This window comes from Gossypium hirsutum, chromosome D03 (assembly GCF_007990345.1).
Source record: "Gossypium hirsutum isolate 1008001.06 chromosome D03, Gossypium_hirsutum_v2.1, whole genome shotgun sequence".
NCBI lineage: Eukaryota > Viridiplantae > Streptophyta > Magnoliopsida > Malvales > Malvaceae > Gossypium > Gossypium hirsutum.
In genome coordinates, this window is record NC_053439.1 from 47,991,800 (window position 1) to 48,009,483 (window position 17,684).

The following is a 17,684-nucleotide window of genomic DNA, read 5'->3' on the forward strand; positions in this document are numbered from 1 at the left end:
ATGAAAGAGCCCATAGGCTCGCATTTAGAGAAAAAGTCCGAAAGGTTGAATAGACAAGAACCCAAACCCTTCGAAACAAAGGGCAATCAAAGAGCGCCATAAGCATAGTCATGATGAAAAGCCAGATCCGCCATGAAACAAAATAGTACGAGATTAAAGTCGAAGGTTTGCACCATATGATTAGGAATAAAAGTAAAGGGAGAATCAAGCCCAAAGGCAAAGATATAAACCACACAATCCAAGCAACCCCACGATGATACAGAGAATGTACTTCATCCAGATTCCATGCTCCCCCAACAAGTAGAACCTTCCCTGATCAGAAACAAGAAAAGGAAAACAAACCACAAGCCAAACAAATAATAGTATGATAGAATCCTCTACCAAAAAAAAGAAGTAGGCACCCGGCAAGAACTCGTCTCACCCCTACCAATGAATAAACAGGGGCAGCCTACAAAACCTAAACAAGTTTTAAGAGAGGAAGAGATCGATGAGAAAGTAACTCTCTCTCTCTGAAAAAATTCGGTTTAGAAAATAAGTTTATTGCTCAATAAAAAATTATTTTTTTAAAAACAAATTTATTACATGTGTTTTCTACAAAGTGATGTGGTTGTTTCCCAACTTCTAACTAACACAATATTCTCTGTTATTCTCCAACCATCAGTTTATTTAGAGAGTGGGCTCTAATTACATGAACCAAGTCACACAATAAAAAATTTTAATTTTTCAGTAGAGAAAATTAATTTTTTATGGGCTAGAAACCTAACCCAAGTTCTCACGAATAATAGAATTAATTTGGGAAATAAAACTCACTATAATTCGGCAGAATGACTATGGTCAAGATAGTATTTTTGGCTCAACCCGTAGTCCTTATTTATAGGAAAAATCAGAAAATTTCTGTATAGAAAAGAGGTAATAAAATAATAATATTTTAATAAAAAATATTGAATCTTAGGGTCCGTTTGATTGCCAGTAAAATATTTTCCGTAAAATGATTTCTGGAAAAGATTTTACTTTTCTGTAAAATGACTTACTGGAAAATATTTTCTGGTGTTTGATTGAATCTGTGTAAAATATTTTCTGCTGTTTGGCAGATTTCCTGAAAATATTTTCCGGAAATTTTTTTTTACATATATTAATATACATTAATAAATATTTATATTTTAAATTATTTTACATATATTGCAATGATTTATTTATAAATAAATAAATAAAATTAAATATATAATAATACTCAATTATTAAGCTACAATATTAACCGTCATAAATTGAAAATAACCAAAGTCAAATAAATTATTTGTAATTGTGTTAAAAAATAAAAACTAGGGTTGAATACTTATAAATTTAGCTTCCAAACCACAATTAAAAAATACTAATCTATGCATTTATTTAAAACATATAAGATGTATTTACCTACCAATATGAAACTTTGGATCTTTTAAACAGATTCAGCAAGACCAAAATGTTAAACAAAAGAAAAGACATATTCCAAATCCTTAGTAAATTGTTATAGACTGTGTTTGGCGTAACTGCTTAAGTGCATCTACTATCAAATTGCTAGCCACTTACAACTAAAAAAATGGCAATGTCTGCTGCCAGGAAGCTTGCTGGGTTCAAATCAAAACACACAAAAACCAAAACTTAGCCTAAATAATCTAATCATAAAACACTACTCCGACTGTTAGCGTTGCATTAACTGATTCACCATCTGCTATCAAATTGCTAGCCACTTGCACCTTTCTTTAATAAGACTTTGATTACTTCCAGATGGGACCCTTGAACAGTATAGTGAAGTGGAGTGAATCCCTTGCGATTAGTGGCTCTCACTGAAACTCCTGATGAAAGCAGAGTTCAGACAACCTCTAGATGTCCTTTCTGTGCCGCAAAATGAATCGCACCCATGCCATCCATGGCAGCAGCACCAACATCAACATTTTGCTTGCAAAGATAACTCACTACCTGTGCTTGCCTTTTGGAAGGCAAAAACATATACAGATGGATATTCTGAACAACCCAAAAGAACAATGTTGTCACGGGGCAGAATTGAAGTTAAATATCCAGGTAACTATCATGATCTTTGAAGCGAATAAGATAACAACCTCAAGACATAGATTCAACTTCACATCAACCTCTAAAATGCTTCAGACATATTTGTGTCCCAAGTAATATGATTTATCATAGTAGCTGCAAAATTCAAAGCAACATTAATAGTTACAACATGGTACCAAATACTTGCTTTATATAGCACAACATGCATTCTTAAATATTTTGAAAAGAAAAATCTTCATAGGCCGTCCATCTTAATTCTGTTATCAAGGATACAACCGAATGAAATCTATCCAAGCACACACAAAAAACAGGTCGTACCCAGTGCACAAGGATCTTGGCTATAAATAGGGGCAGGTCTAATGTATCTTGCCTTCCCCTGTTCACAAAGGTTGTTTCAAGGTTTGAACCCATAACCAAGCAGATAGCAAGTCAGGGACGACCTTCAAAATCTTGCCTATTAAAACACAAAACTTGTAGCTATAGTTTGTATCCAATTGGGTGATAAGAGGATAGCAGCTAGGGACCAAATGAAAATTTAGCCATAGTCTTTAAATCCAAAAGGGCATACATTTTAAGTTTAAAATGATTGGTTTTCAAACAATAGGTTTAACACTATGAAACAAGCATTTTAGTCCATCTAAACAACATCTGTCACTCTAAATAAAACCAAACCTATATTCGCTTAGAGGTATACAAATGCCATAATAAGTACCTGAAAAATGGTCATTTTGGCGTTCCACAACATCTGAACCTTGAACTGCATACAATTTTAGCAACAAGTATATACGCAATTTTCAACAGTCATCAAACAGAATATGAATAACAGTAACCATTTTCTTTGTAATACTTGAAAAATCTTTCATTTTCAGGATTCAGTGAAAATAGACATTCTCATTCTCATCTAATAAGCACAATAGCAAAAATTAGCATTTTGATATTGATGTTACTTATTAATGTGTATGTTTCTGATTTGTGACCAACTAGAAATCAGCATGACAGAGCACTGATGTCTTTCCATACAGTGTAATTTTCATAGATTAATCTGTTCAAATTTTGAGCATTCTTCACTTTTGCTATAGAGGCTTCAACGCTAAGAGGAATCACTGGATGATGCATTTTTTGGATGACATAAAATTTTCAGTAGAACTTAGCAGTGTACTTGCAAAATATAAACTCTGCTGACAGGTTCTGAATGCTAAATGAGTTCTTTGCATTTATTTCCTTTTCTTTTCATTTTTCCTCTTCACTGTAAGCAAACATTTTACCCCCACCTTACTTTTACCTTACAGTATCTAAAATGTAGGATCAAAGCTCACCTTGCAAGAAAATAACTCAACAATGCAGTCTTCTTTTGTGGGGATCACTCGCAAGTCAAGTACAGGACTTGCTTCAAAGTTGAAGAGCGCAAGTTTTGGAAGTTTACACCTGAACAGCATCGAAGAACATATATATAATCAACAGATAAAGAAGATGAAGATAAAAGGCATCAAATTAAGCCCTGAGGTTAGAGCTTTAGAATGAATGAGAAACTTGGAATAAGTCAATTAAAAAAAACAGTTCCTTGATAGCCAAAGCAAAAAGAGATTATGACTGAATAGATCAAATTTCCTTTTTCTTCTCTGACCTCTCTTCTCAAGATTCAGCCATAGAAGCTGGAAAAGCACAAGAAATACAAAGAATGGCAGAAGGAACTAGACTCAATACCCATTCTAGATTCAACTGGACACACTTAAGGAATCTAATAACCAGAATTAGAGAGAGAAAATTCTGTATTATATTAAACAAAAATTAGAGAGAAAAGGAAGGAAAACAGAATGCAGAGGTAAAATATTAGAGAAATATGCAGATACCTCGAGGAGATTAGAGATGAATTTTTCTCGACTGTGGACCTTAACTTTTTAAGGTTTCTTCAAAATACAGAGGTAAGGCTGACGGTCGAGCGACAGAGACGACGATGCTGAGATGGTGAGGTGAGGCCAACGAACGGAGATGAGGAGCCGAAGGAAGATACAGAAATGAATCAAAGAACAACAGGACAGATCACATCTACATTGAGGAGGACGTGACGGTCAGACGACGAGAGCTTCGATTGGGGGGAATTGAGTTTTTCTTGGGCATGGGAACAACCGATCAAGGATGGGGGAAGGGGAAGGGGAAGGGAAATGGAAGATTTGTGTTCTTTCTAATTTTCCTGAAAATGTCTTACCGAATTAGAAACGGTAAGACATTTTCCAAAATTAACACATTCTTTTCCCGTGTTTTGTAATTGGTTTTACAGTATGAAAATATTTTCAGCCAATCAAACACCGAAAATTTCAGAAAATGTTTTCCGGAAAACATTTTACACCAATCAAACGGACCCTTACTATATAGGATGGGAGGCACACCCCTCTGGAGAACTCGGTTGTCGCCCATCACGTGTTAAATAAATTTGTTATGTATAATTAATTCAATTCAAATAACTAGTTTTCTATTATTTATTTATTTAACTAAAATGGATTTAATACATCATTCAAACAACTTATTTTTTCAACTAAAATCTAACTATATTGATTAATTAATTTAATTTTTACTTTAAACTCTAATTATTTAATAATAATAATTAGAAAAACCAAATTAATCACCAAATCTGTGAAAGGTAATATTCAAAAAACCACTTAACAGAGAAAGGGACAAAAAGGAGAAATAAAATACTACTAAAATTGATAAAACTTAAGACCCAACAGAGTAACTGAAACAGGATAGAACCGGCGCCTAGCCTAGGTTGTCTGTCAACAACAATGTCTCACCTGCTGAAGCTCTATCTCTTTGCTTACAACTCTCTCCAGGCTTTTGGCTGGTAATTTTAAAATGTCCTCTCTTTCTTTTTTTTTCTTTATCTCCATTCATTACTTTCTTCAACTTAATTCAAAGTTGATTATTGGCAGGACAATTTCTTTGTTCAGAATTTTGTCCTGTTTCATAGCCACCAACTCTGTCAATGGCGCCTATGCTTCTGCTGGAGACTTAATCTGTCAGTTCTTTCTTCATTTAAATTAAAAACCCCAGTTTTTTTCCTTAGTAAAATGATGGAAAATGAACTTCAATTTTCAATCATATGCAGGGTTTATCATATATTTTTTGCGATTCTGCTCTTTTTTTTTTCTTACTGATTTCAATATGGTTTTTTTGTAGTTTGGGTTTGAATTTTTCCATCTTTTTTCTTTGTTTGAAGGTTTGTTACAAACTTGTGCGTTCTTGGAAGTTGTACATGGAGGAATAGGTAAATTTCTTTAGGGTTTCACTTTAGTACACTCAGCATTGAGTAGCAGCGCCAATCACCTCACTGACTCAGTTATAAACTTGTGTTGGTTTCAAATTTAAGGGCATAAAGTCTAGAGTTTGATTCTTGTGTTTGTAAACCTTCTCCCCTTTTCCCATTATAATGTAATTGTTTACTTGGATAATAAAAAAAAAGGCATTGACTAGCAGCATAAATTTTTTTTGGGGGGGGGATGGTGGCATGAACTTTGCATTGTTTTCGGTTTCCGAATTCTGATTATTGCATTGTGGAATAATTACAGGGATTGTTCCGAGTGGAGTGTTGTTTCCTCTGATGCAATGGGGTGGAAGAACACATTTCTTATTAGCAATCGTCCGCCAGATTCATGAGGTTCTCGTTTTTACGATACATTGTTTTCAATTGTTTGTTGATACACTGGCCTCCTAGCATCTACGCACCGAACAATGCAATATAAATTTAAAGAGTAACTTAGCATCCTCTTAGTGACGGTTTTGTTGAGGCAATGAAACAATGGCCAATAACCCTATATGTAAATTGCACTGATAAATGCCTGCTTCTCAATTTAGTTCTCATCTGATTATAAACAGGTACAGGAATTACCTGCAGTTTTCATAACATTTTTTGCTTGGAGCCTAACCGAGGTGAGTATATGTTCTAACCTATTTACTTCATTTCAGTATCTATATTCATCCTGTAATTAGATGGGATTTTCAAATGAACTTTTATATACTGCTTGTTGCCTAATTATGGTAGAATATCTGAAAGGATTACTGTCTTGCACTGTTGTTCTTAATGGTTAAATTGCAGATATGAAGACGGTAATCCGGTATTGCATATAACATTAACACCCTATCTGCAGGTAATCCGGTATTCGCATTATGCATTGAACATATCTGGCGATTGTCCTTCTTGGCTCACCTACCTGAGGTCTGGTATTTTCCTTCCAACTAGAATTGCTTACGGACTAACATTTATATTAAACTTTAAATTGTTGACTTCCTTTTCAGGTACACTTTATTCATTGTGCTGTATCCTATGGGCCTTGCTCCGGGTGAAAGTGAGTTATATATGCATTCATCTCCGTTCGGGATTTGTAGCTAACCTCTTACTTTGTAATTGCTTTTCCATCTTGTTTCTTTTATCCATTGTTCACTTCAATGCAGTGTGGCTCATGTACCAAGCACTTCCATATATAAAGGAGAAGAACCTCTACGGGGATTTCTTCGCTAGTGTTCCCTTTAGCTATTATAATTTTGTCACGGTATGTACGGTCTTTCGCTTCTGCAAACATGAAATCCTTGGGTTTTTCCTAAAGCTACATATTCGTAATAGATAATGCTTATGCCAATCACCGTTTCTAACCTAAGAGTGCAGCTCGATTGCCAACACCAGTTCCTTTTTGAAAATTATTATTGTGAGAGCGGAACGGATACTGTAAATTTACACCATATTTGAAGCATATGCTCCAAACCACATTGGGTTTTGGTCATCACTGCTTTCAAACCAAGCCATAGTTACTAAACATTCTTGCTTTTACTTCTGCACACACTTCGAACTATTTAGTTCAAGTCTTACTTCTCTGTTTTCTCCATGGATTCCCGTAAATAAGATCGGGTTTAGTCTTGTTTTGTCTACATTTGTTTCATATAAATTGTATGTTGTGACAGTTTTCCATACAATTTCATCTCAGTACATGCTTATTTTTCAAAGTTTTTCTATGGTGTTTTTAGTGATCACTTGATATGTTTTGGTTCAGGTTGTTCTTCTCATCTATCCATTCCTTTGGTTGAATCTTTACCTCCATTTATTTAAGCAGCGACGGTCAAAACTTGGTAAGCAACACCACAAGAAGAAGAAAATTTGAAGGTCGGAGGTTCCGATTTCAAACCAATAATTGTGGAATTCAAATTACAACTACTTTGATATTCCATGATACTATGTTGATGGACTTCATTAATTTCCAGTGTATTTCTTATGTAACCAGCAACATGTACTTCTTGGGATGATATGTGCCCTTATTTTAAGATTAAATATTCAAACACATGATCATATCACAGCGTTCTGTTGTTTGAACTCAAAATGAATATATTTTTGAAGGATTTTTGGAAGATCTTACGACCACATTCGTGTCTAGATATGCGTTAAGCACAGTCAAATATCGGTACTCGAAAATATGAAATGATTGATAAACAAGTTTCAATGGAATCAACAATTAACAGAAGAGAGATACAAACAACAGGGAACAATAAGCACCCACAATCATGAAACCAAAGTGATCCCACCCCGCATAGAACCCTTGTTAATGGATCACATGAAACTCATCGAAAAGACCAGAAATCTTAAAATTCTGAAGTGGGCAGCTGCTCATGTGTGTCGGGGGCGATGAAGAAGACTTCATAGACGATGGCTGCAATGGCAGAGCCGACAAAGGGACCGAGCCAGTAGACCCAGTGGTTGTCCCATGTCCAGCTGACAACGGCTGGTCCAAAGGAGACTGCAGGGTTCATGGAAGCTCCATCAAAGGCACCACCAGCCAAGATGTTGGCACCCACAATGAAACCGATTGCAATGGGTGCAATGATCCCAATGTTACCCTTCTTTGGGTCAACAGCGGTGGCGTAAACCGTGTAAACCAAACCGAAGGTCATCACGATCTCGAAAACCACTGCGTTCCATGCTCCCACACCGGATGACAAGGCAAATGCAGATGTTGTCTGAATCATAAACAAAAACAAATTCATAAACATATTTAGTTTAAGCATTGATTGAACTTAGTTTAGTTGAACTTAGTTTAGTTTTTGTCGATCTTACCAATCCACCAGTTGAAAACTTGAGGAGCAAGCAAGCGACAACGGATCCCAGCAACTGAGCAATCCAATACAAAATACTTCGGACCAAGGTAATGTGGCCACCAACAAAGGCACCGAAGGTGACGGCAGGGTTTACGTGCCCACCCGAGATGTTAGCACCGACAGAAACGGCCACAAACAGAGCGAAAGCATGGGCCACCGATGCAGCTACAAGACCAGCCGGTGTTGTAGAGCCATTGTCAGTGAGCTTGTCTGCAAAAGAAACATACAGGGTTTAATCAGTTCATAAAAAAATAAAAACAAGGGAACTGCTACAACATTAACTAATACGAAGCTTTTAGGACATGAGAAAGAAGGATATCTATATACGTACTAAAAGCCATGCCCGAGCCTTCACCAGCAAAAACAAAAATGAGCATTGAAATAAACTCAGCTAAAGCTGCTTTGAGGGCATCAGCTTGGCCAGCCTCAGCTGCAGATCCTACTGCAATGCGAGAAATCGGCATTTTTTATTGTTTTGCTAATGAAAATAAAAATGGGTATTTTGATATTTTCTTTGATCTCTGTACTTATATATAGGGACCCAATCTCCAATACAACGACTACGAGCCGGATAGCCTGTTTCGAACCGGTAAATAAGCAAAAGGTCAATTTATGGTTTTGGCCCCTTATACTCAAATTTAATATTTAAGCCATATTCTTTAATTCGATCTTGCTATTTTTATAATATCATCATTTAAGCCAAATTGTTATCACCCTTAACAATTTCAGATAAAATATTGACATGAATACTTCTTATGAATATCAATTTCAACATGAAATTTTCATTTCAAGATGTTGAGTTAGAATTTTTTTTTTCTTTTTTTTTTCATGTTAATATTTGATTGAACCGCAGATGAAGTGGCAAACGACTTGTGAGTCTTCAATTGACACTAGTCTCGGATTTGATCCTAGGACAACCTTCCACCCCTTATCAAAAAGAAATTAAAGAGCTTAAATTATCTCAAATTAAAGTATAGACTAAATTCCAAATATAAGTATTGTAACAGGACTAAAACCAAAATTTTGAAATAAAGAAGAAAATTTGAAAAGACGAAAATGGTACCCCATTTCCTGGCGGCCACCTGTCATTGTCGGGGAAAATATTGAAGGGCGAGGGTCTTCGAATGGCTCCTACTACGCCACGTGTATGGACAGCGTGAATATGGTGGCGGATCGGAGCGTAGAGGATATTGATCACCGGCCAAAAGTGGTGGCAATGGGTCCTGGCCCCTATGATTTGTGGTTGTACTTTTCACTTGACCGACCATTTGGATTGTTTATATTTTGGTGACGTGGACGGTAGTGGTTAGCCTTGATGGCTTCATTGTCATGCACTAATCAAGATTAATTAATTGGTAATTTATGCTTTTGTTTGTTTTAGTTTTTGGTTTTGTGGTGATGATGAACATGTAATGACATAAGGTATTGCAATGGAGTGGATGTGGTAAGTTTTGGTGATTAAAAACAAGACGATATCATAAATTTTGTGAAAATAAAAGTGTTATATACTCATGATCACTAATTCGAAAAATAGATAAGGTTCGGGTCGCTTACCCACGACCCGGCTAGGCCCTACTAGATGGATGTATACAAGCCTTACAGTAAGAAGTCTACAAGGGGAGTTCGCGATCTCAGTTCGCATATACCAAAAGAGTTCGTATGTGGGGAGCCACGAAGTTCAGTAGGCAGCCCTGAACAATACATATGTCCAACATGCATAGAGTCTACTAAGAACATCAATTCCATAAACAGTAACAATATATATAAATATTTGATTATCCCCTTAAATGAGACACAACGAAAAATTACTCAACAAAAAGTAAAAAAAACCCTATTGTACTAAAATAGATTAAAAATATTTTTTTTAAAATATACCACTTTTTAGCTTTGTTCACAAAATCAATAAAAATATCACTTTTTTATTATGATTATTTAAATTAAATTAGATTAATCGGTTGTATCAATTAAATTAAAAATCGATTCAAAAAGAGATTAAACCAAATCGTAAATTGAAATTCATTCAAAATTACATCTTTTAAAAATCTAGAATATCAACTAACACCCCCATCAACTATTATCCTTATTATTAAATTGAATTAAAGGTATGGCCCTAGCATGGTGAAAGTAGCAAAGAGGTGGGACTTGGGAATCACATTCATTTGTGGCTACTATTTAATCACATTAAACTATATATTATCTTATGACTATATGGTCCAAGGCCAAGCGTTGTCATATGACTTCACTCCATGATCTAGCAATTTGCAAGTATAATTAAAAAAATAAAATCATCTCTCCCACATGTGAGCACTTTGATCATTCTATATCCAGATTAAGTCAAACAAAACAACACAATTAGAGACCCACCAAAAAAAAAAGGTTAAATTTAAAATGGAGTTATTTACATTTTAGGTCACTCAATGTAACAGTAATTTTTATATAGGTCATAGACCTTTAATTTTATCGTACTATGCTAATTCCATTAAGTAATTCTCTTAACATGATTTAGGAAAAAACTCTAAAGTTGATTTCGAGATTATTGTTAATAATAGAAATTCAATGAAATTAAAAATGGTGACTTATATAAGAGTTGATGTTAAGTTTAGTGACCTAAAATGCAAATTATCCTCTAAAATTGGGGGTTAGATAGGAGAAAAGCTCAAATGAGTTGTTAAACCTAATTGAAAATTAGGTAGGTATTGTGTGATCCATCAATAACCAATATTTTTTCACTTTCCAAAATCAATATGATAATTTTAAAAAGGGGTTTAATAATTTTATAATTTCATGCATTTAAAAATTTCAATAATCATATTGGCTGCTTTCATCTTGTCCAAGAATATTATTGGATCAAGAGCCTATTTTCTTTAAACCTATTGATACAACTTATGTGAACTCCTATGGGTGAAGTTAAAATGAAATTGTTTTAGAGATTATAAATTAATAAATTTTTTTTAGAAGTTAAAACTGTAATTTTATTGTTGTGCTAATTTATAATATTTTAAGAACTAAAGAGGTTATATGAATCAAAATCTAAAAATTTTTAAAAAACAAATTCAAGCAGTTTGCTTCTTATCTTTTATTTTGCTCAACGGTGGTGCTTCTTTCTTTCTTCTCATTCATTTCACATGTCTTCTCTCTTTTCAGTTTGCATGTCTATTTTGTAGGTATCTTTGTTGTCTTCACAAGTTGTGATGGACAGATGACGGCGCCAATCGTTCGCTAAAACTCTACTGGCCACCAATAATTTTTCTTAGAAAGTGGGTGCCTCTTCGTCAGCTTTTTAATATATTTTTGTTTGTAGAGTATTTCAGAATAATAAATGATTCCACGAGTCGATTTGGACTCATGTTGTCTTAAGTTTTATATGTTTTTTGTTTGTTTTTCTATTGTTTAATAAGTTTTCAGTTTTAGAAGTTTTTGTATGCTCTTGTAGCACGTTCTTTACTCTTGCTTTTGCATGTAACCTTAGTTTTACAAGTAATTTTAGGGGTGGTTTTATTGTCGTCCTCTCTAGTTTGGTGAATGCTCGATTTTTTTTGTTGATTTTTAATCGCCGCTTTAGACCATCCGAGATTGATTTTCTTATCATATTAAGTGCTTGCAACCACTCCAGATATGTCGTGCTTGAGTTGTAACAAAGCCAATTGTCAAAGTGTCATGATGTTCTATTGATGCTAAGGCTAAAACCTTTATTGTGTTGATGGAGCTTGTCCTTCACCATCTACGACGAGTGTTTGTAATTTTTTTCCCTGAATTGTATGGTTCTATTTATTGAATAAATTAATGAGTTTACCTTTTCAAAAAAAAAACTAAAAAGATTTTATACAGAAATTTTATTTTGAGGTCAAGGTCACTACCTGTCCCTCCCTCCATCCCTACTCTTATGTGAGCTTGAAAATTCCCTTCATTTTGGCATTTCCATATTTAAGTTTTGATGTTTTCAAAAATCAAATTTGAATATATGTGTTTAATATTATCTAATTGTTTAAGCTAACGACTTGAAATATGAGTCTTAAAACTTTTTACAGATATGTTTATTTTTTTAAAAAATAATTAACTCAAATTTTTTAAGCCAATTTATAATATTTTTATTTTTTTATAAAAATATAAATTTATTTACTATTTACTAACTTTATATATTTTTTTATTAAAATTTTAAATATTTTTAATACTTATATTAGAGTATTATATATTTACTTCTCATATAATATAAAGATCAAATTTTGCTACTAGTCCTTGTATCATGCGTAAATCGTGGACTTAATCCATATACTCTAATTAATTTAATTTTAAATCCTATATTTTTAAAATTTTGGAATATCAGTCTTGGTTCAAATGGTAGCAGTTAGCTCTGCTAAGTCAAATTCTACTATCAATCCTGCACTATGTACAAGTTGTGGATTCAATCATTGTTCCCCATTTTGATCATTTTTAATCTCCATACTATTTAATTTTTTTGAAATTGCAACCCTGACTCAAACGATAGCCATTAATTCCATTAAATAAAATAACATGGTTTTTTTTTGTGAGTATCATGTGGAAATGACAATCTCATATGATATTGCACATATGATAATGAGTTTGTGTTAGGATTGAAATCTCAAATCTTGAAAAGTGTAAGGACTAAAAAAAATACTAAATTAAAATACAAGGTTTAAATCCGAATCTTATGCATTGTACAAAGACTAATAGTAGAATTTCAACTAATATAAATTATATAATATATAAAAAAAATATTTACATTAAGTATGAGATAAACTTGCTCATGGGATAAACCTGAAAAATGTGAGGGTTTGGACAGAATACGATATCCGAAAAATGGGCTTCAGTAAAATTTAAGGCATGTTTTCTATATGCTTTGGGCCTTGGGCAAGAATTTTTTGGCCTGAGTTCAACCCAGCATGAATATTATGTTATAAAATAATATTATATTAAATAACAATTTTATATTTATATTTATATTTATATTTATATTTATATTAAATCGCTAATCCAATAACAATTAAATTCACTGCCCACGGCCTAAAAAAAAACTTACCCAACTAAATGACCCAACCCAAAATATAAAAAATTTATATTTATATTTAATACAATAAAATATTTATTCTATTTATTTGTGTTTTTAATATAATAAACATTTATTATATTCATGGTAGTGTTTTTTAATATATTTTAATGTATTAGAAAAAAAATTATTTTAACTTTTTTTAGTGTTTTAAGTGTATTATATTTTTAAAAAATTTTAATTTTAAATAAAAATTAAAAATGGGCGGGCCGTATCAGACTTCGTTTACTTTTAAAATTGGCTTGGGCTTGGGCAAAAAATTAAACTCATTTTTCGGGTCGGGTCTAAACTTGGGAAATAGTCTAAATACCTTGCATAAGCCTGGCCCAGCTCATGAACACCTCTAATATGAGAGCTTATTTAAGCTGTATCTTTAAATCGAGTCTATTTTTTGTTCAAATTACTTTTTGAGTTTAATATATATATATATTAAATCTTCTCAAATATCGATGTAAACATCTAATTTTAGCTTCGAAATCATTTAAGGGTTGCGATTTTTTTCTTAAACATATTTAATTTTTATTTCAAATTTAATTTAATATTGATTTAATTTTTAAATTGAAATTAATTTTTGAATTTTGCAATAAGGGCTAGAGTGAATTCCTCTTGCAAATTTTACGAGTTTTAAATCGAATTAAGTTAGGATTTTATTTATTTATTATTTAAATTGAAACTAATTTTAAATTATTTGAATATTCAAACTTTTTAAGCTAAAAGTTTGGTCCTTGCACATTTTAATTTCATTCAAACTTTAAAATTCTGCCTTGGAAAATTGCCAATCCAGTCCCTCTGATTTTTACATTTATACTTTTTAAAATCAAACTTTTTTTTAAATATTTAGTTGAATTTAATTTAAGTTTAAATTTTTCAAACTTCTTTTAAAAGGAATAATTTAAACTTTAAACTTTAGAATTTAGAATTTTTTTATTCTTAGAAGTTAGAATTTAAACTTTAGATTTTTTTTTTAAAGTTCAATTAGTTTTAAATTTTAGAATTTTAAGTTTGGATATTCCTTTATTTCTTTTTTTAGCTTTAGAATTTAGAAATTTAAGTTTTAATAGGTTTAATTAGATTTTAGTTTAAATTCTGTCTTAGAATTTAGATTTTAATTTTGATCAGGTTTAAAATTCTAGTTCTTCCAGAATTTTAGAATTTTTAACTTCTAAAAATTTTATTTTAATTTTAAATTTTTTAAGTTCTTAGTATTTTAGGTTATATTTAACTTTAATTTTAGAATTTTTAAGTTCATACTATTAGGTTTTTTATGATAATTTTAGATGTTTAGTCACCAATTTTAAGTCTTTCTTGCTTTAGTATTTGAGAATAGTTTATTTGGAGTAGAGATTAGAAATTTTAAGTTAGAAGCTCAGTAAGAGTGCTTTAGATTTGATTACAAAATTAAGCCTTAGTTTTTAATATTTTCCTTAAATTAATTTTAGGATTAGTCTTCAAACTTTAGGCAATAAGTGGCTACCAACGTAGCCTAAATTGGTTAGTGGCTACTCTACTTTTTAGATTTTTGAATCTAGCTTGCTAGGTTCTCTTCTAACATATTATGACAATCGAACTAGGTTTTGAGTTTGGACAGGTAATTTGACTCTTTGACATAAGGCAATTTACCATTGAGGTTGAAAATTGCTATAAAAAATACTTTAGAAATGTTTGATAGTGATTACTAGTGTCAAAAAGTGCGTTTAAGAAAATAAAATATTCATTTTAGAATGTGTTTGTAGAGGGCTCTTTGGTGGAGAGAGTTAGTGTTGCAAACAAGTGAACGATATAAACTGGAAGAAGGGGGATAGGAAGACTAGAACAGATCCAGTAGCACTAAACGCAGTGGTAGGTGGTGGTTGGTAAGGTGGAGAAAGGGAAATGATGTTGACGATAAGGCTAACAAATAAAACAATTTTAGAGACTTTTGAGAGTAGAATTCCAAAGTGCCAAAGCCCATTCACTGATTGTGAAAGGCTTCTATTTATAGTGCTTCAAGGATAGAAGTTACAAAGTTAGTAATTAATGGAAGTAATAATAGATATTTTTCAATTATAAAGGCTAATAGCTTTCTTTTTTTATGAAAAGATTTTGTAGGGGATAGTAAATAGTGAACAAGAATCATTATGTTCATGAAAGAAGGGAGAAACACACAATGTTACAAAAAAAAGTATTAAAAGGAAAACCTTTTAATTACCTCCATATCTGATCCACCATGCCAAGCTCTTCAAAACATCTCAAGAGTGAAGATAATCCATGAACGTCGCCATATTCCACTTCTTCTACTTTAGAAGTGGTACAATGTGAAACATTTTTCTCAAAACATCCTTTGAAATGTAAGATAATGGTTGTTCTTGGATGAGAGTTGTTCTTGAATAATGGTTATTTTGACTTATTTCAAACATGAGTTGTTCTCAATGTAGGCGTTGTTCCGAACTAGAGTTGTTTTGTGGTGATACTTTTCTAGGTAAAGTTTGTTTTGAATAATGACTCTTCCGAAAAACACAATTATTCTAAATACAAGTTGTTCCAAGAAATGGTTGTTCTAAACATAACTATTTTTGAAACACCATTATTCTAAACAAGAGTTGTTTCGAACTTTAGTTGTTTTGAACAGGAGTTGTTCTCTAATGACAACTACATTGAATGACAGTTGTTTAAACTAAAGTCTTATACTGAACATAATTATTCTCAAACAACAATTGTTCTGAACAACAACTATTCTATATAAGAGTTGTTGCTTTGGAAGAGAAATGAACTGAAACGACAAAACTAGTTGTTCCACGCTTGATAGCACAATGTCTTGAAATACAATATAATTTATCTCAAAGAAGAGATAAAATTTTAGTAGCCAAAATTGAGTATTTGCAGTGTTGTAAAGTAGAGAATATGTATTTAGATTCATTGATATACAGGATATATAAACTTAAATTATAGTAAAAATTAAAAACAAGTTATTAAGTAATTAATATTATGATATATGTGCATGTAATATATAAACTCGAATTTGTTTGTATTGTGGTATATGAAATATATAATCTTAAGCTATAAATAAAAATGATAATTTACTCAAATTAAAGTATCATTATTTTCACGTGTTATTGTTTACCACAATGCTAAGTTAGTAGTATTTTGGTGTTAACAAATATTTAACTAAGATTATTGTATAAACATAATAAAATAATTTAAGGTAACCGATTTATAATATTGTGATATATGAAATATAAATTTAAATAATTAATATTTGTAAAATTTAATTTAAATAAAAAAAATCATAGATTTCTTTTATAATTAATATAAATGGTGGGCAAATTTATAATTTAACACTCAAGCTAGCTTTTGAAAACCCACACACACATTTTATGTTCAAAGGTAATTTGAATAAAAGCCCTAAAAACTCAAACCCAGATGAGTTCTATGGGTCATATCTCTTAGCCACCAGATCAATCACAAGAGTTGAATTGTGTCCAAAGTTTTATTTTTTGGCTTAATTAACGGTTTGGCCCTCAAGTATACCCATTTTTCACTTTGGTACCTAAAGTATCAATTTCCTTTATTTTTGATCCATCCATTTTGTAACAACCATTAAAAAATTTTCATTAAGCAACTCTGGCAGATGGAAAAGTAGCATGCGACATGTTTTGACAAATAAAAAAAAACATCACATGACAATTAGGCTTATTTAAAATGAAAACATTAAATTTTAATTAAAAATAAAAAATAAAATATTAAATATTTAAATATTAAAAATACTTTTGACTTTGACTGATCGTTGACTGACATCGACCAGCCACGTGGTGATATTAGAATATGCCACGTGTCCTTTTTAAAATATATATTTTTAATATTCTATATATTATATTGGTTGAAAATATAAAAAAATCATATATAATATATAATTTTTTAAAAATTAAAAAAATGTATAAAATTTTAAAATATATAATTATAAATTTAAAAAATTCACAATAAATTTTAAATATATATTATTTTTTATAATATTTTTCATTTTTTATATATTATTTTGAATTTTTAAAATTTAAAATTATATATTTTAGAATTTTATAAAAAAATACTTTTAATTTTTTAAAAATATATATTATATGTTATTTTTTACATTTTAATCAATATAATATATATAATATCAGAAAAATAAGAAAAAGGGACACATGGTGTGTTCTAATACACAACGTAGCCAATCAAAATTAAAACTAATTTCTAATATTTAAATATTTAATATTATAATTTTTTTATTTTTTAATTTAAATAAATTAATTTTTATGTGACATTTTTTATTTGTCAAAAACATGTCACGTGGTGCTTTTTCATTGGCCAAAGTTGTCTAATGCATTTTTTTTAACCGTCGTTATAAAATGGACCAAAAGTAGAAGAAAGCGATACTTTAAATACTAAATTGAAAAAAAAAAAACTTCAAGTATGAAAGTGGAAA

The 17,684-nt window shown here is 31.3% G+C and overlaps 2 protein-coding genes and 1 long non-coding RNA gene across 3 annotated transcripts; 1 reads left to right on the forward strand and 2 right to left on the reverse strand.

Annotated features, from left to right (window-relative positions):
- Positions 1–1,481: 1,481 nt before the first annotated feature.
- On the reverse strand, positions 1,482–4,274 carry LOC107950285 (uncharacterized). Its single transcript, XR_005911475.1, has 5 exons — positions 3,897–4,274; positions 3,363–3,471; positions 2,759–2,803; positions 2,097–2,181; positions 1,482–2,001 (listed from the first exon to the last, which is right to left on the reverse strand). It is a non-coding gene; the product is annotated as an uncharacterized lncRNA (long non-coding RNA).
- Positions 4,275–4,784: 510 nt separating this feature from the next.
- LOC107950284 (very-long-chain (3R)-3-hydroxyacyl-CoA dehydratase 2-like) lies at positions 4,785–7,436 on the forward strand. The gene is made up of 9 exons (NM_001327568.2): positions 4,785–4,885; positions 4,974–5,059; positions 5,261–5,308; positions 5,610–5,698; positions 5,917–5,970; positions 6,189–6,256; positions 6,337–6,386; positions 6,493–6,590; positions 7,086–7,436. Exons 1-9 carry the CDS (start codon positions 4,827–4,829, stop codon positions 7,191–7,193), a joined length of 660 nt encoding a protein of 219 aa, NP_001314497.1. The 5' UTR covers positions 4,785–4,826; the 3' UTR covers positions 7,194–7,436.
- A 55-nt stretch (positions 7,437–7,491) lies between these two features.
- LOC107950283 (probable aquaporin TIP1-2) lies at positions 7,492–8,695 on the reverse strand. The gene is made up of 3 exons (XM_016885095.2): positions 8,513–8,695; positions 8,141–8,391; positions 7,492–8,043 (listed from the first exon to the last, which is right to left on the reverse strand). Exons 1-3 carry the CDS (start codon positions 8,643–8,645, stop codon positions 7,669–7,671), a joined length of 759 nt encoding a protein of 252 aa, XP_016740584.1. The 5' UTR covers positions 8,646–8,695; the 3' UTR covers positions 7,492–7,668.
- Positions 8,696–17,684: the final 8,989 nt, after the last annotated feature.